At 41.9% G+C, this 26,811-nt stretch overlaps 1 protein-coding gene across 3 annotated transcripts in view; it reads right to left on the reverse strand.

Moving 5' to 3' along the window:
• Positions 1 to 26,811, reverse strand: part of St8sia6 (ST8 alpha-N-acetyl-neuraminide alpha-2,8-sialyltransferase 6) — a 182,351-nt gene that overhangs the window by 15,197 nt on the left and 140,343 nt on the right. For all 3 annotated transcript variants that reach the window (XM_087590272.1, XM_087590273.1, NM_213624.2), the window contains 1 exon segment: positions 25,963 to 26,049. In XM_087590272.1, the coding sequence (XP_087446398.1) occupies positions 25,963 to 26,049 (87 nt within the window).

Genomic DNA, 26,811 nt, shown 5'->3' on the forward strand with positions numbered 1-26,811 from the left:
ATAGTTGTATTTTTAATTTATTTTATTTTTATGTGTGTGGGTGCTTTATTTCCATGTATGCTTGGGCCCCATCTGTGTGCAGTTCTTGCAGAGGCCAACAGAGGGCATCAGCTCTCCCTGGAACTGAAGTTAGAGATGATGGTGAGCTGCCATGTGGGTGTTTAGATCCAATGTGTATCCCCGGTTAGAGCTCTTAAGCACTGGGCCATCTTTTTAGTCCCAACTTTAACTGTGTTTTATCGTGAGTTAGTATTGTTAATCCCTTACTGTGCAGAACTTATAAACTAAACATATACATGTATAATATTCTGTATTATGAATATATGCAATATAAATAAACAATGTGTCTACATACACCTATATACACAGCATACATATATATTATTCATGCCAAACACACACACACACACACACACACACACACACATACACAGCCATAAGGTCCAGCACTATCTGGGGTTTCTGACAGCCATGGGTGGGGAGGAAGACTAGTAATGGATTTCCCAAGGAAGAATAATGAAGGAAAATATTACACAATTGTTTTGTAGTAGGCCTCCTGAGCTCCTTCTCCCAGCTCACCTCTGTCCCCTTGGGACTTAGTCTTGTGGTAAGGACTTGGGGTTCTTTTAGCCCTTCCTCACAGCCCCTGTCAGCCATCCCCTCTATTCTGCCTCCATTCCTTTGTCACTCTCCACCAACCTGCAGAATCGCTCTCTATGAATGTCCCACGGCAGCCATCCTTGACTGAGACTGAGACCGGAACACACATCCATCAAGGTGAAACCAGAGAACTACATCAAAATGCACCATGGTCACCACAACTCCAGATACTTGGATCCCAGGGCAAAAACCATGAAAATGAATGGCCAAGACAACATGTCTCCCCACAAACACACCAGCCAAGTGTGGTGGCTGTGGACTGAGAGCCATTCTGCCGGTTGGCAGGGAGTCACAGAGAGATGGACGTGGGTTGGGATGAATGGCTGACAGGGGCTGCAGGAAGAACCCAGGGGACCAAGTGGCATATCGGAAAAGGCTAGAGAGAGCAAGTTAGCGGAAGCACACAACAAGTAGTTCAAAATAGCAACCATGAGTAGGTTCAAGGACATTACAGAGGAAATGATTATGCCTTAAGGAAGCTTAAGAAAACACGGTCGAATGAAATAATGGTAACAATTCAAGAAATGGAAATAGAATTTAACAATTGTTTTGTAATAATTATGGAAATACAAAAAGCTAAGTCGAGTAGCAATACAGTCGCCTAAGCAAGGATGTATAGCCACTTGCGTGAGAACAATCAATCAGTATGATGATTTTTAATGGAACTGAGGTAAGCGGCCATTCCTAATAAAAACCCACAAAGATGTCATTTCCTATCCAGTATGTTTAGAAGTCCCAGTTACTATAATGCAGGTCAATGTCCAAACTTCATAACTTCTATAGTTTGTGTGATTCCTCATGGATATAGATGCCAAAGCATCTCTTGATGATTTATTACCCCAGGGGTTAATCAGCCTCTAAGTCAGGAGAGGCTTCTAGTTACACAACTCTGCTATCTCCTTGCTGAGGTCTCTTTTCCCTGTCTGTCTTCTTAGCATCTCTTAAAGCATCTGAGCACAGTAACCAACCCTCTGATTCCCCTTTCAACCTCGCAGGAGTCTGCAGGATCCCCCGCTTCCTTCTGTACTTCTGAGTAGAGCCCAGTTGTCCTCACTTTCATCGTCCCGTCACTCCCGGAGCTTGTCCCTTCTGTATATTGCTTATGAAATACGAATGCATTCGGAGCCACACATTACAGAAAAGCCAATGTCTCTGCAGTGAGATTGGCTGTGGGGAACGTCTTCACAACTGGTCTTTTCCAGTCCCACATTTTTATGTTGGGTCTTAGTTTTGAAGAGCGGCCTTTCAGACACATTCCTGCCGAGTTCTGTGCTTTTGAAGTAACACAGTGCTTTAATTGGTTTTGCTCGTTGAAAACTCTAACCTCCAAAATTCCAGGAATTCTCGGGTTACGGAAAGCGGAAAGTAAAGCCATTGGTACAAGGTCAAGGCTTTCTGCTCATCAGGAAACTTGTTCATAAAAAATACTATGCTCTTCTTAGTTGATTTCTATCGGCTGCTTATTTCTTTCCATCATTCTGTCCCTCTGTATCTACCATTTCTAAAAGACAGCTAGTTCATAGAGATAAATGAACCAAATAATAATAATGATTTGAATAAAAATACTCGGTAGTTTTCAATTATAAATTTAACTTGACAACAATTCCTACATCACTCTGCAGACTCATAACTTCATGCATACTTATCACTTTAAATGTATCACTAATCCAGTGTCCTAAGAAAGGGCAATATAATAGCTTACCTACTTCCAACAAGTAACTTAATAAAGATATTCAGTGCTTACAAGAATACTACAAAACCATAAACAACAAACACCAGCCAGGGTTCTCCACGAGTGCTTCTTATATTGATAGGTATTTCTAGAATTATACTAGTTAAGTGTGTTATAGTAACGTTTTAAAGCTTACAGGAAGGTTAAAAGTGGAACAATGGGCACTTGAGTAACCACCAGCTCGATTCTACAGTCAACCATGTAAAGTATATACTATTGTGTAACTGTTGTCCATTTTCACAGCTGTGGTTGCTTCCATTGATCTGAACTGCAGATCTCATGATGACTCCATTTTCCACACCCTCCATCTCATGGCAAACACTCCTGCTTTCGACCTCTGAGTGCTAGATTTACAGGCGTTCACTTTGGACCCTGGTTTTGCCACTAGAATACAAACTTTGTGTATGCTCTAAGATTTCTTCCCACTCCGCAATGTGTGTGTTTTGTCTCCTTTGCTTTGGGTATATACCAAGTCTGTTTAGTCATTGGCCTTACATTCTTCAGGAAATGACAATAAAAAAGATTATCATTAGTTGCACGGTACATGGTAACCTGATGGTCCAGTCCTATAACCCAAACATTTAAGAGACAGAGGCATGTGAATGGAGCACTCAGGGCCAGCCTGGCTTCCACAGTGAACCCTTGGCTCCCAACAAAAACAAAACCAGCAAGAAAGCCCAATATAAACACTTAATGGTGCGAAATGATCTCCACAGAAATATCAACGTAACAGAACAACATTTCCAGTGCCTGCCTTTAGATGCGGGCTGACAGAACTGGCGAGGGTGATAGCTGAGCATCCTGGGTTTGACCTCAGCTTGTCTCTGCAGCAGAGAAGCATCCAGAGGTAACACAAAACTAAGCTGCTTGTAACCACACCAAGGAAACCAGAAAACAAACAAACAAACAAAAACATAACAAAGCAAACAAAACAAAACAAAACAAAACAAAACAAAAATCCTGTTACTCTATTCCCATCCCCATTCACATGGCCCCAATATCAGGGTGGTGTGAAATCAATCATGGGCCACAGCGATGGGCTTGCAGCCTCTTCCCCTATTGTGAAAAGTGAGGATACATTAACAAATAGAGAACGGCTGCTGATGCTGATTAGAACACCTGCCACTTCAGGGCTACTTACCCTATGCTGTGAGAGACTTCACAGTCTTCTGTGAATGTCAAGGTTCACGAGCCACACACGTGGAAAGCCCTGTGTGTTTCCCTGAGAATTTGCAGACATACATTATCCCACTCAATCTCTCACAACTGAGAGTATGGTAGACAAGATTATCATACCCAGTTTAGACCTAAGAAACCTAGGGTTGGCATATGAGTAAGCCAAGGACTCTGGCTTAGCCACCTAATCCTAGCAGTCAGGAGGCTTCAGCAGGCAGTTAGATGGTTCTGGCCTAACCTGTGCTATGTGGCTAGTTTGAGACTAGCCTGGGCTACACAGAAATATCTTGGAGGGGGAAGAAAGGAGGGAGAGAGGAAAGGAAGACCAAGAGATGCAAACTGTAAATGACTGAAGCTATTTCGTCTTCTCTCCAGTCTATCGGAATGTGTGAACGTTAGGGAGAAATGTTTGCTCTGTGATTTCTTCTGGGAAATGGCTTACCACGAAGACACAGGCATTCAAACTCATGCTGCCAGAAACACCATGCTACCCGCCTATCCAGGCATACCTCAAAGGCTACTACTGTACAGCCTATGCTCGTTCTACATGCCTGCCTATCCAGTCACATTCATGCTGGCCACTGTTCAGCTTATGCACATTAAAAGGCTCAAACTCTGTATGTAATTGCAGCTGTCAAGTTCTTCTTTCACATTGAGAAGGCACAGAGGCTTGTACTGAATCAGCATTGTCAAGTGACCCTGTCGATGTGCCCTGCACTCTCAATGGGTCCTATCTATAGCTACTTCCTCCATACAAAAGGAAAAGATAAGAGTATGCTGCCCCACCCCTGGAGTATGTGAGTTTCTACAAGTCAGGAGAGGTCATAGTTTTTCAGCAGAGTTTAGCTTCCAAGGGGCAGGCTGGTCCTGGGAGAACCCAGTCTAGTGTGTTTAGTCTTGATCCTTAAAGATTAATCTGAAAATGTGCAAACCTCTCTTTGCTTTTCGGACAGCCTCATGAATACACTTTTGAGAAAAGAATGTGTCTTCAAGGTGTGGAGAATGATGCCATTATGCAGGTGAAGGCAGGTACAAGACAGAACGAGGCCTGTCACTGGAAGAGAAGGAAGGATGGGTGGGAGAAAAGTTTTAGAGAGGAGGAGGAGACTGGAGCAAGGAGAGAGAGAAGCAGCCGAGAGAACATGGAGGCGGATGTTAAGATTCCTCTCTACACATTTACAGGTTGTTATGAGTGTTCTTAAGGGATGGATGTGTACAGGGCTTTGTATGTCTAGGTGGGCAATTGTATATTATCAATTGGATCAGAGGTTATTGTGTTGTGTGTTCTTTCATGTGGCGATTTAATTGAATTCAAGAGAGTCCATGGTGGCTGGAGACACTGGGCCGCCACGGAATTGGGATGTGCATGTTTGGCATGGTGGCAACCTGCCTTGGGAACTAGATGGGGAGAGAGGTTGTTGCCAGGCTCAGAGAGAGGCCATTGGCAGTGGGATAGAGCAAAGTAAAGTGGGTGAGACGTTTTGGTGACTGAGATAAAGATATCTATCAGATATTTTGGGGCGCTGGGGTACCAGACTTAGTACAGGATAAAAGACAGCATTTTTTAAAATAATTTTACAGCAACAAAGGTGGTTTAAATCTCTTTTTCTTTTCCATGATAGGAGCTATTTCCTTCTTTTTTATTTTATTTTATTAGAGTTTTTTCTTTATTCCTTTCTTTTTGTTTACTACTACTACTACTACTACTACTACTACTACTACTACTACTACTACTGTTGGTATGAGGCATCACGAGAAATTCTCCTTCAGTTCTAAGAGGAATGTTTCTTGGGTTTTCCATGAAATGTTAATCACTCCTTATGGCTGACAGTGGGCAGGACACTACAGGACCAGTCTGCATATTAAGACTTCCCAGCCTAGGCCCAGGGCTCTCAGGCATCCGGGCTGTTTACTTCTCAGTGAGATTCCTTAATGAGATGTGGGCCATTCCAAGCCAGAGAAAGGCTGAAGGCTCCTTCTAGGTTTCAAAAAGGAGTTGCATTTCCAAGATGCATCTCTTCTCTCTAATTCTAATGAGAATCTTTGGGATAGGTATAAGGATCCTCACAAATGCAGAGGACTTATTATTTACCATTCCAACCACTGCTAACTAGTCACTGAACTTTGGTTTCGCTTCCCCTGGGGCAAGCAGTCCTCTACTTGCCTCTCTCCTATTCACTTCATTTAAAATATTTATCTTTTAACTTTTTAATCTATGGATGCCTCTCTGTGTATATGCTGCTTGTCCTCACAGAGGATAGAAGGGGGTATCGATTTCCTGGAGCTGGAGTTACAGAAGATTGTGAGATGCCATGTGGGGACTGGGAAGCACATTTCCTTAGGTCCTCTGCAAGAAAAAAACAGCAAGACCTCTCAACCGCTGAGCGGTCTTTCCAGCCCATCTTTTCATTTATTTAAAATTATAACGACAGACATCTATTTGATGCCCACTTCTTGATGGCTTCCCCACCCTGCCACAGACTACAGTGTACAATTCATTGATGGAGCAAGAATATTCACCAATAGCATAGCCAATGTTTACATCAGTCTTACCCCATGTCTAATGGTTTGTATGACACTTAACCCCAACAGAGATCCTACAAACTGCATACAGTTAATATTGCTCTTACAGATGAGGACGACTCAAATTCCCAAAGTTCAGGATGCCACAAACCATGCTTATTTGGTTTTGCATATTGAGTGAGATCATTCTCTCATTCACTGACACGTGCTTAGAACTTACTAAATCTTTAGTTCCATGTCTACACATTTGTGAATAAAACATCACCATCACCGTCTCAACCTTTCTAGTGTTCAGGGGCTCTTAAGGAGAGATACAAGGATGCAATTGTAAGGTAGTAAATGACAAAGTCAAGATTAAAATGCCAAACTCAAAGCCATATTATTCTGCAGTCCACTACCTACCTGAAACCACAGTGCACAATGCTTCCCACAAAGGAACTGTGCAACTCACATGAGTGCACTTTTTTTTCTCCTTGTCTAAACCATTGTTTCAATAGATTATTCTAGAATCCTCAAGTTCGCGTGCGTAAGCATCTCCTAACAATAAAAGAGAACCATATGAATTCAAAAGGCTTTCTTGCTTCGGTTCAAACCACATGCATCACACATTACATCCCCACTTGGTCGCTAACACATAGGTCTCATGGCTCAGGATTGAGGGACAAAAATGTGTCTGTATGAGGGCCTGTATGTGCAATGGTGAGAGCTGAGACGCAGGGGAGATAGGAGGAAGGAATGATTTAGCCTTGGAGGCTGACACTATGTGATCTCCAAGGCCAGTTTGGGATGCTAAAGACTGGCAGGCTTTTAGTTATCTTGCTGTAAATCAGCACTGTAGACCATTATTACACTTAAATGTGGTCTTAAAATACATAATTTAAGGAAGACTGTCTAGGAGAGTGAGAGATGTCTTGTACTGTGGTCAGCCATTGTTGCTGTGTAGGGTCTATGTGAAAGCTTTTTTTTCAAAGGCACATTACCAAGGCCTATCTGGGGAGAGCAGGTTGAAACCCAAGACAATTGAATCATCCAGTCCACACTGGAGACACAATAACTATAAGAGAGAGGAATGAGTGAACTCATGAAGCTTCAAAGTACAGAGGTGGGATGTGAGTGCCTGAATCCCCCAAAATGTGTATGTTGAAACTATAGCCCTCAATACGATGATATCAGGAGAAGGAGTCTTTGGAAGATGACTGGATGGGTGAGGTCGTGAAGATCGAGTCATCAGAGTATGAAGTATGGCTCCCTGTGCTAACCAGAGAAAGGATCTGACCCTAATCAGAGCTATGCTGGTACTCCAATCTTGGACCATCAGCTTCTAGAACTGTGCTGTTTAAACCAAGATTGTGACATTTTGTTACAGCTTAAACAAGGGTCATTACAAGGGAGCAATTCAGCACACATTTTAATGAGCAGCAAGCAGATAATATACAGAGCCCGATATCACAGAAATTAGAACTTACAAATTACTACATACAAACATGGATAAAACACAAACTGACTTCTGGGAGCTTGCTTACATAAGGGAGCTGTAATTCATTCCTTGGTATAGTCTGACACAGTGTGGGTTGACATGAGAAGGCCTGATGCTAGGTACATGGGGTAGCCCCAGGTTAGTGGGGCTTATAAATGAACCTATAAAGGCATGGCATAGGGGCCACCCAGTAGATCAGAGCCCCCAGTAAATGTTATCTGAACTAACACACTGTGCTTGGGAACAATAGTTTGTTTTGTTAGAGGACAGAAAGCAGCAGGTGACCAGAGAAAGGAACTAGCTGCCAGGCTACAGGGTGGAAACTTTCTAATCAAACATTAAGGCGATTTCATTTTTATTTATTTATTTTTTGTTTGTTTTTCTCCTGGAACCTGCATACTGTATGAGTTTACATTCACACCAGCAGTGATGTACTCAATCTAAGGCACTCCTGGAAATACATCCAAAAGAGTCTGGGTCAGCCTGCTAGAGAGAGAATAGCACATCTGTGCTTATTGCAACACCACTAACAATAATCAAGTTGGAACCAGCCTAGGTGCCCACCAAGCGGTGAATGGATGCAGAAAATGTGGTAGACAAACACAGTGGAGTTTTATTCATAAAGAAGAAAGAAACCGTGCCATGCGTAGGAACATGGATAACACTGAATATGGTTGTAGTAAGCAAGATAGCCTGATCCAGACGAAACAAAGCCTGTTTCTTTTCATATGTGAACTGTGTATGAGTGTATATATGCATGTATGTGCATATAATATATGATACACACATACATATATATGCATATATATACACACATATATACATACATACATACATACATACATACATACATACACACCATGGAAATAGATGAGAGTGGAAATAAAAAAGGTCTAGCAGGAATGACAGCAGGAAGAGGAATGGGAGTTGAAAACAGAGGGCACATAGATGGAAACAAAAAATACCCTTCTGAAGCACATCACTTTGCACAATGACATATACTAATAAAACATTTCCAAGGGTGGGGTTGGAGCGATGGAGAGAGACCAGAGGACCAGAGTTTGATTCCAAGTACCCACAGCCATCCATAGGTCCAGTTCTGTGGGCTCAGACACCCTTTCTGATCTCTGTGGGCACCATGCTTTGGCTCTGTGGAAACCATACATGCCCATGGTACACAGACAGGCATATGAGCAAAACACTCATACATGCAAAATAAAATAAATCTTTTAAAGAGTTTTTCAAAGCTCAGCTGACACCAAGCAAGTGGTTTAGGGTACAAAGGGGAGAAGAGACAGATTTGAGGTACATTTACTGAGTTCAGACAGACAGCCAAGATAAAGGCTGCTAGTGGATAAGGCAAATGCTGAGTGATAGGCTTTCTTGTAGACCTCTCTCCAAAGATAGGTGGAATCCATGCATATTTCACAGATATTTATCAAGAGCATCTCCTACTCTGTCTAGTGAACATGTCGAGCCCATCTCTGTCTCAATCTTGCAACTGTCACAGTACAATTTGTATGGAAAAAAATGGGGAAAGCCCCAGAGCAGAGTGATGAGGTAAAGACTAGTTTGTTAATTATGGTTAGCTGGAAAGGTTACCCAAGTGAGCAATCTTTTTTTTTTTCTTCCTTCAAAGGGTCAGAGAACTACAGGGAACAAAATCTATAGATGTCTGTGTAAGCAAAGAGCAAATTGATTCTCCGCCCCCCAGAGTCATAGAGAATACTGTATTCATAAACTCAATACATTTTTGAAAAGGTAATAGAAAGGACTTTAACGAATTCAGGAGGGTTTTATTTGGGATGTTAAATGTTCAGAGATGCTAAGGGGCAGAAGACAGGTAAAGCAAACTAAAACTATAGAGAAGCCAAGATGGGACAAAGAAATGGAAGGGCACAGTGCAAGACAAAGAAGGAAAAGGAAACAACATGGCAAGAGTTAGAGGAAAAGTTCCAGGGAAGAGCAGTGACCATAAAGGTAGCAGACAAAAGGCAGACCCGAGAGATAGGAGACACACGAAACAGAGAGAGATACAAAAATGCACAGCACCACAGTTCGATTTGCAGACAGACAGACAGACACACGCAGTCACACAAGAAGAGGAAAAGCAGGAACATAAGCCTGTGGCTCTTTTGCATAAATATTGATAGCAAACACAACCTATAATCCCTCCAATCCCTTACCATGTTAACATCTAATACTCAAAACAGTCCCAGAAGGGGGGTGGGCTGTTTTAATCACCTTGTTCTTCCCAGTTTTCAGGTACAGCAGTTGAGTTGGAGGAGATGTGACTTGCCTCAGGTCACATGACTTGCCTGAGGTTTTAATCCAAGGTGGATCCATCTCAGGGAGATCACCTGCTAGTTTTTAGCTTCTCCTAGATGGCTCCTAACATAAAGGCAAACCTTTTAGAATAATGCCTGAGTCAGAAGGGCCTGGAGAGATGATCTACAGATTGTAAGCAATTACAAATGCTAGCCCGGAATATTATACTTAGCAAGACTTTTTCAATCATGATAAATGGAGAAAGACATTGCAAGATAAAACCAAATTCAAGCAGTATCTATTTACAGATCAAGCACTACAGGAAGCGCTAGAAGGAAAACTCCAACTGACAGAGGTTAACTATATACAAGAAAACACAGGTAATAAACAATCCCAGACCAGCAAGGTCAAAAAACAACAAATAAACAAACAAAAGCCAAGGGAAGCACACACACACACACACACACACACACACACACACACACACACACATATACACCACTACCACTACCACTACCAACAAAATAACAGGAGACAACAATCATTGGTCAATAATGTTCCCTCCACATCAACTGTCTCGGTCCCTCAATAAAAAGACGAAGAGTAGCTGAATGAGTGTGGAGATAGGATTCACCCTTCTGCTGCATCCAAGAAACACACCTTACCATCAAGGATAGACATCGCCGCAGGATAAGAGGATGGAAAAAGATATTCCAGCCAAAGGGATCTAAGAAGCAGGCTGTTACAGCCATTTTAATATCTGACTAAATAGACTTCAGACCAATACTAGTGAGAGGAAGGAGGCAAGGACACCACATATGCATCCAAACAAAAATTCACCAACGGGACATTGCGATTTTTAACATTTATGCCCAAACACAAGGGTAGCCACATTTATAAAAGAATCATGGCTACAGTTTACATCGCCTATTGACTCTCACACTGATTGTGGAAGACTTCAATATCCCACTCTGTCCAATGGCCAACAGACAGGTCATCCAGACGAAAAAACTAAATAGAGAAATGCTGGAGCTAACTGACAGGATAAACCAAACATCCCTAACAGATATTTACAGAACATTTTACCCTAAAACAAAAGAATATACCTTCTCACCCCCTGCCACCCTGCACCATGAAAGTCTCTCCAATTTTGATCACATTCTCAGACTGATGCAAAACAAGTCTCAACAGACACAAGAAAACTGAAGTTACACCCTGCATACTGTCCGAACATCACAGAGTAAATCTGGTTTTCAACACCAACAGAAGCAGCAAAAAGCTTACACACTCATGGAAACTAAATGACTCTACTGGATTAAAAAAAAAGAGAGAGAAATTAAGAAGGAAATGGAAGACTTTCTTGAATGAAGATGAATACCCAACATATACAAACATGGGACACAATGAAGGCAGCCCTAAGAAGCAGTGCCTACATAAAAAACACAGCATGAACAAAACACATGTGGGCTCTGGGAGACTGAGGCAGTATGCACAGGGCCTCAGATTAGGTCCTAGAGCCGAAAGAAAAAGTGGGCACACACCCCTATCCATAAACCAGAAGCCATCTCCAATTGATTACCATGTGCAAATGAATAAATTAGTTTTCTCTAAGGGAGTCTTGCAGGGGGCACCAACTATTCTTAAGGGTAGATCACATGGCCAGCAGTAGATGGCCCAACGGAAAACAGATCAAGGGCATCCTTGTCTCGTTAAATCATCTAAGTGTGTTTTCTTTTAAATGTCTTTTTTAAAATTAATTTATCTATATTTTAGCCCTAAAGGTTTTGTGTACATATTATGGCTTTTGTTTTTGTGTATTTATGGGAATTCTGAACGTGTGAATGTGTGCGTCTCTGCATCTATACCTGTTCTTTTGCCTTTTCTTGGGTTCTTTGCCTTCCATTTTTCTTGTCTGCCCTGATTTGCATGGTTTTTCTTTATATTATTACATTTTGCTTTATTATTATCTCCTAGATGATTGCAGCTACCAATGGGACAAGGAACTAGGATGAGTAGAGAAAGGGGAACTAATCAGATTATATCCTATTGGGGGGGGAGATCCATTTTCAATCAAAGAAAAAAATAGAAGTCATTTGTGCTGACCTCTTGTTGACTGAGTTCATAGTTTGACTTAGGGAGATGTTTTTAGGGAAGAAAAAGAAGAATCAAGGAACATTTTCTTGTTTTGTAGTCCCCAACTGACTGGTACCATGTAAGATCCTAAATGTAAGGCTCCGTCCCTTGAAGAATTTGATTATTTTAATGGTGAATCAGGTGACACCAACACTACTCTGCAAAGCATTCTTCAAATCTCTCTCTCTCTCTCTCTCTCTCTCTCTCTCTCTCTGTGTGTGTGTGTGTGTGTGTGTGTCTGCGTGTCTGTGTGTAAGAGAGTGGGAAGGAGAGGGAAAGAGAGAGAGAAATCGAACACAATCCACAGTGTGTGTGCAGAGAGAAACTCGAGGACAATCTCAACCATTAGCCCTTACCTCCTGCTTTGCTTTGACTCCTGTTTCTCTCCTGTTCCCACTGTGCTGTAAATTCTAGATCAAATGTACATAGCTTCCAGGGGATTTTCTCTTGTCTCCTTTTCCCATCTCACCCTAGGAGTGCTGGGATTACAGAAACATGAGCATGACAGTGGTTGTTCAGTAGGTCCATCAGCATTTTGTCCACTGAGCCAATTCCCTGGCCTCACAAAGCATTTCTAATAGAAATAGCTTGGCTTATTTTGTGTTAATGCTATTTCCTTTCGCAAAAGCTCTCATTATTTTATGAACTTCCCCATACTAGACAAAATCTGGATTGAATGTACCAGTAAAAAGTATCCAAAAGACACTGAATGGGAGTCCACATCTTGCTTGGGTGCAGGGTGAGGTAGCCAGGCTATACCCACAGGTCCTTTATGGAGGCTGGCTCACATCCACAGTTGTCCTCTTACTGCTCCTAGAAAGCCAGCACTCAACTCCGGTGGCAATTTTCTAAGACAACTATCCAAATTCCCTGTGGAATTTATCATCTGCTCTTTTGGCATTAGTCCCTAACACAGCTTCTGTTTCTGCCTGGCCTCTGGGAACTGCACACATGTTCTTCCTTTGAGCCTCCGGCTTCTGTACAGAGCCTTACTTTTCAAATCGGCCTTCAGGATCTTCCCAACAGCATTTCAAACACGAATGGACAATCCTCGCTTCATGTTCTTTCTCTCCTCTCTATTCCCAACTGTGGGATAATTAATTCATGCACACAAAAGTCCAGGATCTTCCTGTAATTCTGCAATTATGCTGATTAATTTTCAGGCATTTCATTGAATTGCTGTTTAGACCTTAGAACACGGGATTTGATTATTCATATTGAAGAGGAAGGACAAACAGCCAGTGGCTCCTACCGTGGTACGTCCTTTGCTACAGAAAAGGAAAATATTATTCAAGGTGATTGTAACTTTGAGAGCTGGGGCTTTGTACTTGGTGTTCACTGTGACCTATTTTCCATCCTGAAAGCTTCAAAGAAAGTTTTAATGGAACAAACTGAATAAGAAGTGCTGGTCCTTACAGCAGGTATGGAAAAAAAAATCTATCTGAAACGGTCACAGAATAAAAGCTGGGGCCCGTGTGTGTTTATACTTCTCCCTAAGCAGAGGATTGTATCTGAAGTTATTTAATTAGCTATTGCTTTTTCTCCTATGTCATAGACATGTTGTCTCTGTTACAGATATCGAGAGTGTTACATACTCTTAGTGACATGTTAATAGTAAGCTAAAAAGTATTTTAAACCGGAAAGAGCAGCAGTCATTTAGGCTAAGCAGTAATTAACCTCCTACTAAGGATTTTACTATAAAGGGTATTTCTTTAAGTAAAGGTAAGTATCATCTCCCTTTTATGAAACAGAGAGACTCGGGTGAGAGGTAGTTTTGCCTGGTGACGGTGATGGTGATGGTTATGGTGATTCGAACAACCAAGAGTCAAATGGAAAATGTGCTTCTGAAATATTTTAGTGGAAGGTGGGCACAATAGTTAGTCTACCTAGAAAATTCCATGCCAGCCATGGACTTGACATGTCCTGATAAAACAGAACAAAACAAACAAACAAACAAACAAACAAACAAAAACAAACCAAAGGAAAAACCCAACAACAATAGGAATAAGTTCAAAGCCTGTGCTTCTACTGGCTATGACACACTGAGCAATCTCACTGGCCCACAAAATGATTTTCCAAAAGGCTTTCAAGCCAACGTGGTGATAACAGCTTTTATCAACAAATGTTGCTCGGGTTAATGGCTATGAACTTGGAGACCTATTTCATGCCACAAATAATAATTCAAAATGAACCATATGAAATCACGTGTAAAGGCCAAAACAAGCTCTTTGAAGAAACGCTAGGCTGTTTTAGTTTCTTTCCCACCACTGTGACCAAACTGCCTGGCACAGACAAGTTAGCCGGGGAAAGATGCGTTTTACTCAGTCACATTTCAGTATATCACAGCTGGTGATAATGGTGAGCACAGGTGCATGCTAGAGCAGTTCAGTTTATATCCTAGAAGCCCAGGAGGCAGAGAGACGGGGAGTGGTCAAGGAAAGCAGCTGCCAGTGACTGACTTCTTCCAGAAAAAAACCTACCTTGTAGTTTCACATTCCCCCAAACAGCACTACTACTCTGGGCTAAGCAATCAAGTCATGTTCCTCTGAGGAATGTTACCATATTCAAACCATAACATCCAACCCCTGAAATCCAAACATTCAAGGCCACTCACAAGGTAAATGCCTTTAATTCTCCAGTGTCTTACTTCCTCCTGCTATTGTGATAAACATTATGACTAAAAGCAACGTAAGGGAAAAAGGTGTTTGTTTCACCTTTTGCTTCCAGGTCATAGTCTATTCTTAAGGGAAGTCAGAGTAGAAACCCAAAGAACTCAGATACAGGAACTGAAGCAGAGACCGTGGAGGAGTGTGGCTTACAGATTGTTTCTCATGACTTGCTCAGACTGCTTTCTTAAACAAGCCAGGACCGCCTTGCCAAGGATGCTACCGCCAGAGTGAGCTAAGCACCCCTAAATCAATCAATAAAGAAAACGCTCCACAGACTTGCCTACAGGCAATCTGACGGAGACATTTTCTCAATTGAGGTTCTTTCATTCCTTAAGATCGACAAGTTTGGTTCAGGGTAACAAAACCAACCAGTTCCATCTCTGTTCATTTTCAAAACTGTCCAAAGCCCAAAGGTTCGAGATCCTCTGAAACCCAAGGCAGAGTCAGCTGTGAGCCTCTGTGGAACAAAAGAGTTGCACGCTTCCAACCTACAATGAGCATTTGCAACCCCCAAAAGGAAGAGTAACGTTGAAAGGGACAGGCTCGCAGCAAGAGGCAAACAACAGCAAGAATATTCAGTACTGGAGTTCCGAGAGCAGCATCAAAGGTACATGGTGAGCAGCACCAAAGGTCCATGGTATTGTGATGTTACGTAGAAGGAGCTTGGGTAGCATCATTCTTATGGCCATAGTATTCCTGTGCGGTCTTTAGCTTAAGCTGTTTACATTTTCCCCCTGCACCTTTCCTCAGGAGAGGTTCTCTGTTGCTAGAAGTCCTTGGGTCTCAACTGAAGTTTGGGCTCTCCCTGAGAGGATCGTGCATCCCTTTCTCGGGGTCTCCATACAGGCAGGGAATCTGACCTTGTCGACTGCTGCCAGACATCTGACATCTCAGGCTTTTCGCTGGAACCTTGGCGGAAACCTCCAACACATTGTAGACCCTGCATTCTGTATGTCTGCAAAGCTAGCGCTCCATGGATGATTCCAGGGTCTGTTTGCCAACTTGAGAAATAGGTGGATGCCCTCAGACAACAGCTGCAGAACACACTGATAACATGGGTGGCTCAGTTTCCCAGAAAACCTCTTCCTTAGGCTGCTTTGTGTGAAGGGATCTCTCTCTTCTCAAGGGAAAGCCTTTAAAATGAGCCTACTGTGAGGTCTGGCAAATTCCTATTGTTGCAATGCAAAATGCAAAGCTTCTCTTCTCAGGACCTAATCTCTTTAACAGCACCTTTGTTGCCAGGCACTTACAACTCATTTTTGGTGATGGGGCTGGGGTGGGGCTAGACTTCATGTTTTCAAGTCCATCTACTCTGCTTTTTGACTCGAAGTTTAACTTGGAACTTAACTAAACTCAGCTAGCAATAATCATGCCACAGCCTGAATGCTATATTGTTTTGAAATGTCTTCCACAAAACTAATTGGTCTGTTATCTTTGAAGTCAGCTTTCTCCCAAATTTCAGGGTATGAACAAAATTATCTGCCAGCATATAATACTAATGGTCCTAGTCCACTGGTTAGAGGACTCCTTTTCCCCATCTGAAACATCACAAAATGTCTTCATGCTTTCTACATTTTTGTCAGAACCATGGTCTTGAGCCTTGCCATAATTACTGATTCAGCTCTAGTTACAGTCTAGAGTGTTTCTAATCCATATCTATCCTCAAACATCACCAAATTTCTACCTAAGATCGGTGTTTCTTTACATAGGAACTACATGACACTGTTGAGTCATAGGAATGACCACACTTCTCTGGTATCAATGTCCTGTCTCAGGTACATCTCCATCACTGTACCAACATTGACAGCTAAGGGAGGAAAGGTTCTGGAGTGTTTCAGTCCATCACAGCAGGGAGGATAGGGCCAAGCAAATCAGCACACAACATAGCATTCCAGGAAGCAGAGAGTGGGACTGGGAGTTGTGGATAATGTTCTCCCAAGGACCTGCCCCTAAAGGGTCTTTGTCCAGCTAGTACACACCTTCTAATGTTTCCACAATTCCTCAAATAACAGCATGTTGGGATCAATCTTTCAAATCATGAGCCTATGAGGAAGTCATTACATACTCAAACCATAACACAGTCAGAAAGCTTCAGTCAGAGAAGATTTTCTTCGATATAAAACCAAAAGTATCAGTGACCAAAGAAGGATAAATTGGATTGCATCAGAATTTAAATGTGTTGTGCTTCATAGGACAGTCAAGAAAGGGAAAGTGCAGCCTACAGGATGGGAGAAAATCCTCCCCCATCACTTATATGATTAGAAATTTGCCACCAAAAATCTATAACTTATAGCAGCAACTCAAAAGTAAGATGAAAGCTCATTTTTAAACTGAGTTAAAGACCAGATTAGACATTGTTCTAATGTACATATAAAAAGGCTATTGAGCACATCAAAGATACTTGACCTCCAGAATGACTAGGGAAATGCAAATCAAAACCACAACATAGAAATGTCAATGAGGATAAAGAGAAATTTCAACCTTAATATGCTGTCAGGACTGTACAATGCAGTAGTGACTTTGGAAAAAAGATTAGGTTCCTCAAAATACTAAACACAGAATTATCATGTTACCAATATTTCTACTCCTAACTGTATAGGAAGAGAAATAAAAACATATATTCACAAACAAAAACAATGCTTACCACCTAGTGAACAGATGACAGTCTCAATCATTAACTGAATAAGACCTAGAATTGCCTAGGCAAAAAGCTCTCGGGCAAATCCATGGGGCACTGACCCCCTCTGGGCAAGTCTGTGGGGGGTGATGATCTGGACTGGAATAATGGAGTTGGAAGGACACACCCACTGTGGGTGGCACCATTCCCTTGGCTGGGAAAGTGAGAAAGCAAGTTGAGCACAAGCATGTAAAACTCTCTGCTTCATGACTGTGAATGTTATATCCCTAATTGCCTCAAGCTCCTGCTGATAGAACTGCCCCACCACAACCAACGTAACCAATGAGTGAAAACAGATTCTTTGCCCTTAAGAAGTTTCTGATGAAGTGTTTTATCACAGCAACAACACAAGTAACGGAAACAAATAGCAAACACAACGGCATAGTCACATAATAGGACATTGTAAGACAACTTAACAAAGGGAAATACTTAAACGTGTCCCAGTGGGTAGATCTTTAAAGCATCATGCTAAATAAAAGAAGCCAGTAGGTAAAGAAGAGAACGGTGACTGTGTTGTATAGTTTCATGTATATTAAATTCCCAGAGGAGGCAAACATATAGAGCCAGAAAGTAGATCCTTAGCTGCCAAAGTCATAGAGGAGGGAAAAATAGGAAGCTACTGTTGACAGGAAAAGATATTTAGGAATGATGAAAATATTCTGGACTTGGTCGTTATAGATATGTGAATATGCTAAAGGCACTGAATTATATTAAATTATTTTAATTTTTTAATCATACAAGCCTGTACGGATGGCATACATGGAACATGTGGTCAGCATGTCTTCTTTTCCCCATCTCCTTTTCAGAGAAGGCCACCAATCCCTTATGGGTATCAAGAGTTTGTGTCAGAGGCCAGTGAATTCTCCACAGAGTAACTTGAATTTTTAAAATGAGAAACATAATATTTGGAGCATGAAAACTTAACGTGGTGTGGTGGCCTAGCCCTTGAACCCGGGCATTACATTGAGAGGCAAAACAGAAGGACCTGAAATCACTTATGGGTGATTACAAAAGCAGGAGAAGGAAATGGAATTCAACAACCCGGCAGAGAGAAGAGAGAAGCAGATATTCAATAATGCTACCGACACCAATAAAATATAAAGTACAGCATGGTTTATAGTTTTGCTGAGCGTCCAACCTCAGAATACCTCAATCCACTCCACTCAAAGTTCTTCCTAACCCATCGGCCACAGAGAAGTCCAGAGCTGTACTAGTGACATTGGCTCAGTGGGTAAAGCACTTTTTTTATTTGCATAACTCTGATCAGACCTGGAGCCCACATAAAGCGGGAAACAGAGAAAGGACAGCATAAAGGTTTTCTCCGACCCCCACACTGGTGTTGTGACATACGCTCGCCTACACGCACCATGACTCAGGCAGACTAAGAGCCCGAGATGGGCTCCCAGAACACTCATTTCAGGCAGTTTACAACTAATCATAACCCCAGTTCTGGGAGATCTCACACCATCTTCTGGCCTCCACGAGCAGCCTCACATGTGAATCTGTGTGTGTGTGTGTGTGTGTGTGTGTGTACATGCACATACACATGCGTGCACACACACACACACACACACACACACACACACACGTGAATTTTTTTTATGTGAGCCAAAATTCAATAGAATTATTCCAAGTCTCAGTATAAAACGAGAGCATGTATAAAGACCAAAGTGAAGTGACAAGAGATAATGGCGGTTCCCCTTCACAGCTTGTATACACACTGGTATAGTTGAAGAAAAATAAGCTCATCTTTTTGTGTAATGGACTCAAAGTCAAAATAAAACTTGAGGGAATCTGATTATCCAAGCAAAGGAGCCGGAACTTTTGATTGTGATGAGAGCCCTGTTGTAAAGGGACATTGTCAAAGCGGTGACCCAATCTGTGGGGATGCAGGAGCCATGCTTAAACAGGCTGTGCAGCGCTGAAGATTCTGTAGGAAACGCTATAAGGGCAAGAGGATTGACTGGCGGGGCAGCCTGCAGGGAGGCCTAGCTGACACCAGTAAGTGAATCAATGTGGTGACTACTGAGTGCGACCTGGCAGAGAGTTTTGAAACAGAATTTAGAGGCCAGTAAATCCCATGTATGATGCATTTTTATGGAGAACTTCATATTCTAAAAGCTAAGGAGAGGAGCTAGCTCCCATGTGCGTGCAAGACCTGTTTTCTATTATTAAAAGCTGCAGCGGTAATGACAGGGTGTGGGTTTTGTTGCTTTTCTAAATGCACAGACATGCCGAATGCCATGGGGGAAGAGAAGATGATATGACAGGGTATTAACGGTGAAAAATGGTCCTGATGCTGAGGAAACGAAAAGGGTTTTCCTGGTCTGACAACTGACCCAGGACACCTAGCATAAAGTGCATGCTTCTGCTTAAATTTGAACAGGAATAAAATATGCATTGCTTTTAGCTGTCATCACAGAAACCACGCACAAATCACAAACAGCAAACATTTAAGGCCAGGGAAAGGAGGAAAACGGTGGCTCCGAAAAACTGAGCATAGCCTTGTATAATCAGAAGCACATAATGGAGATGACGCTTGCTTCCGGCCAAGACAACCATGCTTCAGAACAAACGGCCTGGAACAGGATACGAAGTACTGGCAGCCGGGCAAAGAACAAATTCACTAGGTGGTAATGAAAGGAAACGCTACTGCTGCCTTTGAATACAGATATCTGGAAACTTGGTCGTCTGCTTTTCCAGCTCAATGACTTCTCTCCAGATATCAAGTGATTCGTTTGTTTGTTTGCAGACTTCGTTTACTTACACCAAATTAAACTTAATGAAATGGCCTTAACAGTGTGAGTATGTACTTTTAAAATTAGTATATATCACACGTTATATACATATATTTTGTTTAACAGCATACTTGTGGGGGCCTGTCCATAAAACTACTGAATGACTTTAGAGTCTTTAAAAAAAACTTTAAAGCATATTTAATTATATTGTGTATCTGTGTTCCTGTGTAGGTACTCTGCCAGACGTGTGGAGGTTGGGGGACACTTACAGGAGTCTGTTCTCTCCTTCTACCTCGAGTGCCTCTAGAATTGAACTCAGGTCACAAGGCTTAGTGGGAAGGACCTTTACCAGTTGATTCAGCTCACTGTCGCCAGTCTTAGGATACTTTCCTACATATTCAACACAAGTATAGGGGTAGCTTTTAAGGAAACTCAACTTCATCAAAGCTGAGAGTTATCTCAAGCTTTAATAAAATTGTTACCATGTAATTCTTGTTGGTAACAGAATAATTAGGCAGAAAATACCTGTTTCACAAATCACTGGAAAGGTATCTCACTTAATTGAGTCACAGTAGCACTGTTTTCTAACATTGGGTTTCCACCTTATGTCTCAGAAACGTGCATGTGTTTTAATAAATCAATTGATACTAGAGAGCCTCCCAAATTTGAAATCAATATCATGGTATATGGATTTCTCAGAGAGGAAAGGTGATAGTAACATGAGGATTAAGCATGGTTACTGTGTGTGGTAATTTCTGTAACTGATGACACAGCCAAGTAAGTTCTTTGAACGTGGGAAAGCTAATGTGGTAATTACCATGCAAGTAACACAGTGAATCTCAGACTAATGGCTGGAGCTCAAAGATCTGTGGGGATGAAACCTGCTTGCCAGTAGTTTCCAGTGCTTTACAAAGGAATTTTATTGGTTGAACGTGAGTCAGTGGGGGAGGGGGAACACTCGAGCTCAGTGTCCTGCTCAACCATCTTGGTGTCCCGCTCCAATATCGCAGTGCCATGTTTAACAAATCGAGTAGAGACTGGTTTATCAGAGGAAGCGGGAAAGACACGAAGACTGGCAATTTCTTACGCTGGAATCTGGGTGGATTCTGTGCATTGCCTTGGGTGAGTGGGAAGATTCCTAATCAATAAATAGTTTGAAAAGTAGGGATGGTAGACACCTCACTATGGCTGACTTCGTGCACCTATTTTGAAATCAGAGGTCAAGAGATAAGGGACACAGAGTATCTTCATGATAATAAAGACCTCATAAAAATGGTCCACGGCTATGACACTGGCTGTCTAGAGAGGAAGGAGTAAATGCTTGTGTCCTATAATAAGCATGTCTACACAGAATGGAGAATAAGCAGTCAAACCCCACATCAAGCCGAATCTCTGATGCAAAGGGCTTCTTAGGGGTGGCTCAGCCCATTGGGAAAGAAGCATAATTATCTGATCACGATTCGCTAATCATGCACTTTGCTTTTTAGACGGGCTGGACTGACACTTGCTGTGTAGACCAGGTTGGCCTAGAGCCTGCCTCTGCTTCCCCAGAGCTGGGACAGACGACTTTGGGAAACCAATACAATGGACATTGTATAAAGAACATCTCCATTAAAATTTCTCGCTTCCAGGTGAAATCTAAAAGAAGGAAGAGATGTCAACACCAGGCTTCAAAACTCTCAAGCCCACAATTCAATGCTGAGTGAGTAGAAGGCTGGGCATCTATCAAGGAAGCAAAAAGCCTGCTGAGAAGGGGGATTTTTCTGTACTCGTTTTTCTTGCTTGGTGAGCACATTTTCTCTTAGCATCCATACATTTCCAGAATAAGGGAAGGTTTTCTAGGCCTAGTTGTCCCAGGGTCGCTTCAAACCCAGCCTGTCCACACCAGGCTTCTCTTCTGAAAAGGGACTTTCATTTGAAAGCCGTGTTTCGGTCAGTAGCACCATGATTATCCAAACCACTCAGATCCTAAGTTTTCACATTGAACTTTATTTTCCTTCTCCTTTAATTATGGGCCTGAAATCAACACGAACTAAGGGCCGCAGATTTTCAAGCACACAGATTTAAATGATAGACTTTGAGGCATGGGTAAGATAGGCCAGGTCCAGAAGAGCTCAAAGTCAAACATTCCCCTTTATACTTCATAGAGACCATTTATGTTTCGGTCCCACAGTCTCCTCTGGTCACTTTCCTCTGACAAGCCCCTTAACTGCTCTGACTCTGCAGGCACATTGGACACTGCAGTTTATACAACGGTATGCTGACCCAATAATTAGGTAATGAATTCGCTGTGTAATTCCTCTGCTAGGAATAGCCCTATTCCTCAGTATCCACAAAATGCCCAGGAATCTGCCTCTACTAACCACTGCTCTGCATCACAAGGCCTTCCCAACTCTGCCTACAAGCATCCCCTTCGTACCAAGCAACGTGCTACAGCTCCCACCCACATGAACTTGAAATTAACGTCTGGCTTCTTCATTCCCACGTTGGTCCCAACTTCCCTTTCTATCCACCCTCAGATCTAATGCTCAAGCTCTGCTTCCTTCCAGAGCACATATCAAGAAATTTATACTCATTGGCACATGGCGTCATTTGTCTAAAATAATCTTTCTGAAACTAGGTCATGGATAAATTAACATTTTATTTCGTAACTATCATCTGTCTGTCTCTCTCTCTGTCTGTCTATCCATCCATCCATGCATCCATGCATGCATCCATCCATGCATCCATGCATCCATGCATGCATGGATGCATGCATCCATCCATCCATCTATCTATCTATCTATCTATCTATCTATCTATCTATCTATCTATCTATCGTCTTTGTGAACTTAAAATTCTTTGAGGTTAGGTAAAGAAACTACATTTTTCTTGCTTATTTCATGTATCCCACCACTGAGCTATTTATTAAAGTCCTCTTTGTGCAAAGCACTACACCAGGTAATAAAGGAAGCTACTGTAGTTTGACATAGTAAATCCTAAACAAATATTTGTGGGTGAATAAATTGTACCCCTTCTCCTAGCAAGTAGACTGCTTATTGAAGAGGGGAACATGAAAAGACTTTTAAGCTCCCTTATTTTTAGCTCATTTGACCACAGAAATCCTATGATTTTCAAATAGTCCCCAGAAGTCAACCATAGGAAGTTTCAACAAATGGGTTTTAGATAGATTTTATTATATATTCACTTGCTCATATTCTTGAGAATTTAATGTCACTTTTGTAATGACTGCTAAAAGATTGTTATTGCCTTTTAGAACTATACATTTTATCCTTCAGTTTGACATAAAATGCTATAAATAAATCAGATGGAAAACTATTTAGCTACTTGACATCTATAATAACAAGGGGGTGTTTCTACAATGCCAGATTTATAAATAGGCAGAGGCTCCCAGATTTAGTTATTATGATTTAATTGCACAAACTTCTGTTGAGGGTCTACATCATTTAGCTAACAAATATGTCCATAAAATAAGCATTATAGTATAATGCATATTCAAGCAAATGAATAAATGTCCCTGTGACTCTTCTGTTGAATTGCAACAAACAATAAGTGGTGTAGCCCCAGATGTTTACTTCAATTGGCCCTGAAGGGATGCAGAGACTGCTGGGTAATCACCATGGTTACTGATGTACTCTATGTGGGAATGGTACTGAGGCAAAATGGTACCATCCATCATATAGCTCCATCCATCATAGCATATAGCGGGGATGCTCGTCATGCAGCCTTAGGTTTAAAGAGACTGCTGATTTCTGTTTAAAGTAAGGATGGTTGGGGATGTGGCTCACTTGGTAGGATTCTCTTGGCTAGAATATGTGAAACCTTGGGTTCAAAATCCTATACCACATAAATGCAAAGTGGTGATGGTGCACACCTGTAACCCCAGCAGTTGTGAGGCGGAGGCAGGAAGATCGGGAGTCCAAGGTCATTCTTGAATACACAGACAGTTTAAAACCAGCCTGGAACATGCACGCTTTATCTTTAAAAGGAAGAGGGTAAGAGGAATAGCTTTTAAAAGAAAATATTATTTTAATTGTGTCCGATTGTGTGTGAGAGCTTGCAAAGCCAATTTAAGTCTCTGAATAACACTCCTTTCTTCCAGAGAGGATTTACTCTCTGCTTCTATTAGTTATCTAGGCTAAGGGCAGATCTCCTAAATCCAGCTGAGGATGGAAATAATTCTACTTCAGGCTCCATTCCTTTTGAGACCTGGCCTTTGCAAAGGATTCTGGAAGCCCTGTCTAACTTCTCTGCTCTCAGACTTTTGACATTCAGCAAGCATCTTGTGAGAAAGAGCAGTCTCAGATGCTGGGCTCCTTCCTCCTCTAGCTCCCTGCCTCCCTGCCTCCCTGCCTCCCTGCCTCCTTGGCTACCAGCACTGGCACTCAGGTGGCCTTGCTCCCTGCTTTTCTTCTCTTACTCTCAGGACATTTTCTCTGAATCAATGGCCAGAAGCAGAAGACCTCACAGCCCTGTTCTGATCACCGATGTCACTTTACTTGTCCTTTAGCAAAGTAGCTTAGATTGATCTTTAATAGCTCAATACCCAGGATCTTCTCTTACCCATCCTGTCTATATAAACAGGTCTCTCGAAATTTAACTATTTCCACTCACACTTAGCTCATGATTGTACAACTTAAAGTCTAGTCTTGAACTGGACAGTGTAAACACAAAAATGAGTATCTTAGCATTCAGTTAAACAGAGATCCCTATCTGAGTCCAGATTCCTTACTTTCGGTGAATAAAATACCTGACAAAGCCCGTTAAAGTCAAGAATTATTCTCTCTCTTTCCCTCTCCTTCTCCCTCTCCCCCCCTCTGTGCTTTTGTCTGTTTCTGTGTCTCTGTCTCTCTCTGTCTCTGTCTCCTCTCTCTCTGTCTCTCTCTGTCTCTGTCTCTCTCTCTGTCTCTCTGTCTCTCTGTCTCTCTGCCTCTCTCTCTCTGTCTCTCTCTCTCTGTCTCTCTCTCTCTGTCTCTCTGTCTCTCTCTCTCTGTCTCCCCCCCCCCCCCACTAATGATTTGGTCAAAGACTCTTCCTCATGCCCTGAATGGAGCATCATGGTGACTGGTAGAAGCATTTCTTCACCTCATAGCTGACAGGGAGCAGAGCAAAAGGGACAGGACCACACTACCTGTGACCTACTTCTCCCAACCAGGTCCTTCTCCTGAAGTTCTTAGCATCTCCCCTCCACAACCAAGCAGCAAGGACACAGAGAACCTAGCACACAATGTGTACATTTGTAGAGAACATTTCTTACTGAAAACATAACAGAGCCCCTCACCCTGAAATGACAAAAACGAGGCCAATATGGGAGGATGTCCTATAGGAAACCGTGACACGTGCATGTCTATCCAGCAGCAAGTTCAGTGATCCTCCTGTCTCCACTTCCCACAGCACTGGGATTACTGCACTAGACCACACCCACCTTATTGTATGGGCTCTAGGTATTTGAACACAGTCCCTGAAACTTACACATCAAACACTTTAAGCCCTGAGCTATCCCCTCTATCCAGTTGTTGTTCTAAAGTGACGGCATCATGGGCGATTCTTTCTTCTGTATAATCTCAAGTGTGCCTGGTGCTATAGCATTTTATTTACAAGATAAATACCGAGCAACTGGAAATGACACAACGAGCTGACATCAATCTAACTCACAGTAAACAGCACAAGAAAATCTTTCCTTTGGACTTGGATTCCTTTGGAGTTAATTCCAGTAGCTGAATTATGAATGTCTCTATCAGCCACTGGAGTAGGGTACCATAGTTTCACAAGACTGTAGAGTTTAGCTGTTTTGATTGACAGTGAGCTCCTCCCACTTTTCTTTTAAATCACTTGCTCCCTTTCCACCCTAAAAATGAAAGTAACAATGCATGTTCACTCATTTATGAAAATTCGGGTTTTTTTTTTACCTAAAATTTTCATATTCTTCTGCTTGGCGTTTCCACGGGCATCTCTGAATGTTTGTGACGATCTGGAGGTAGTCATCCTCAGAGTACCTAGGAGTTGAATATTAACATGATTAGACAAGAAAGTCTCACTTCTAGAAGCTCCTCACTGTAGACCTGAAATCAAGCAGAAATCATTAGATATCAGACTTGCTCCTGAAGATCTTGGAAGACACAGCTTGAAAATTGGTATTACTGTTATTGTTGTTGTTGTTGTGATGATGATGATGATGACGGTTTATGAATACGTGTGCTGCACATTTCATAAGCCAAGTTTACCATTACAAACTGTGAACATGTTCTCTCTGTGTGTCTCCTCATCTCTGACTCGTCCGTCTGTCTCTCACACACACACACACATAAAAAAGCAATCTTATATTAACTTTAACTCAATACCAGATAAATATTCTCTAAATGTTTAACATGAATATATAGTTTTTTTCAGATTCTAAGTTAATAGCTTAAAATTGGAATATGTAGTTAGGACCTCCTACACATACATACATACATACAGACAGACAGACAGACAGACACACACACACACACAATCATCTGGTTTTAATTTTCTGCAATACATTAGAAAATCAGATTGGGCTATGGCACGAAAGCTGCACACAGGCCTGCAAAGCTACGGAGACCGACACAGTCTGATAGGACAGGCATAGAACAAAAAATCCCAGCTCCCTTAGCTCTCTCGCAGTCTGAAACTCCACCATTAAGTATTAATTCCTAAAGCAGGGAATGCTGTTTCACCTTGAGGGGTGTTCATTTGAAATGCAAATATCCCTCTGAACTGAGAAAAAAACACCTTGA

Source organism: Rattus norvegicus, chromosome 17, assembly GCF_021556685.1.
Source record: "Rattus norvegicus strain SHRSP/BbbUtx chromosome 17, alternate assembly SHRSP_T2T, whole genome shotgun sequence".
Lineage (NCBI taxonomy): Eukaryota > Metazoa > Chordata > Mammalia > Rodentia > Muridae > Rattus > Rattus norvegicus.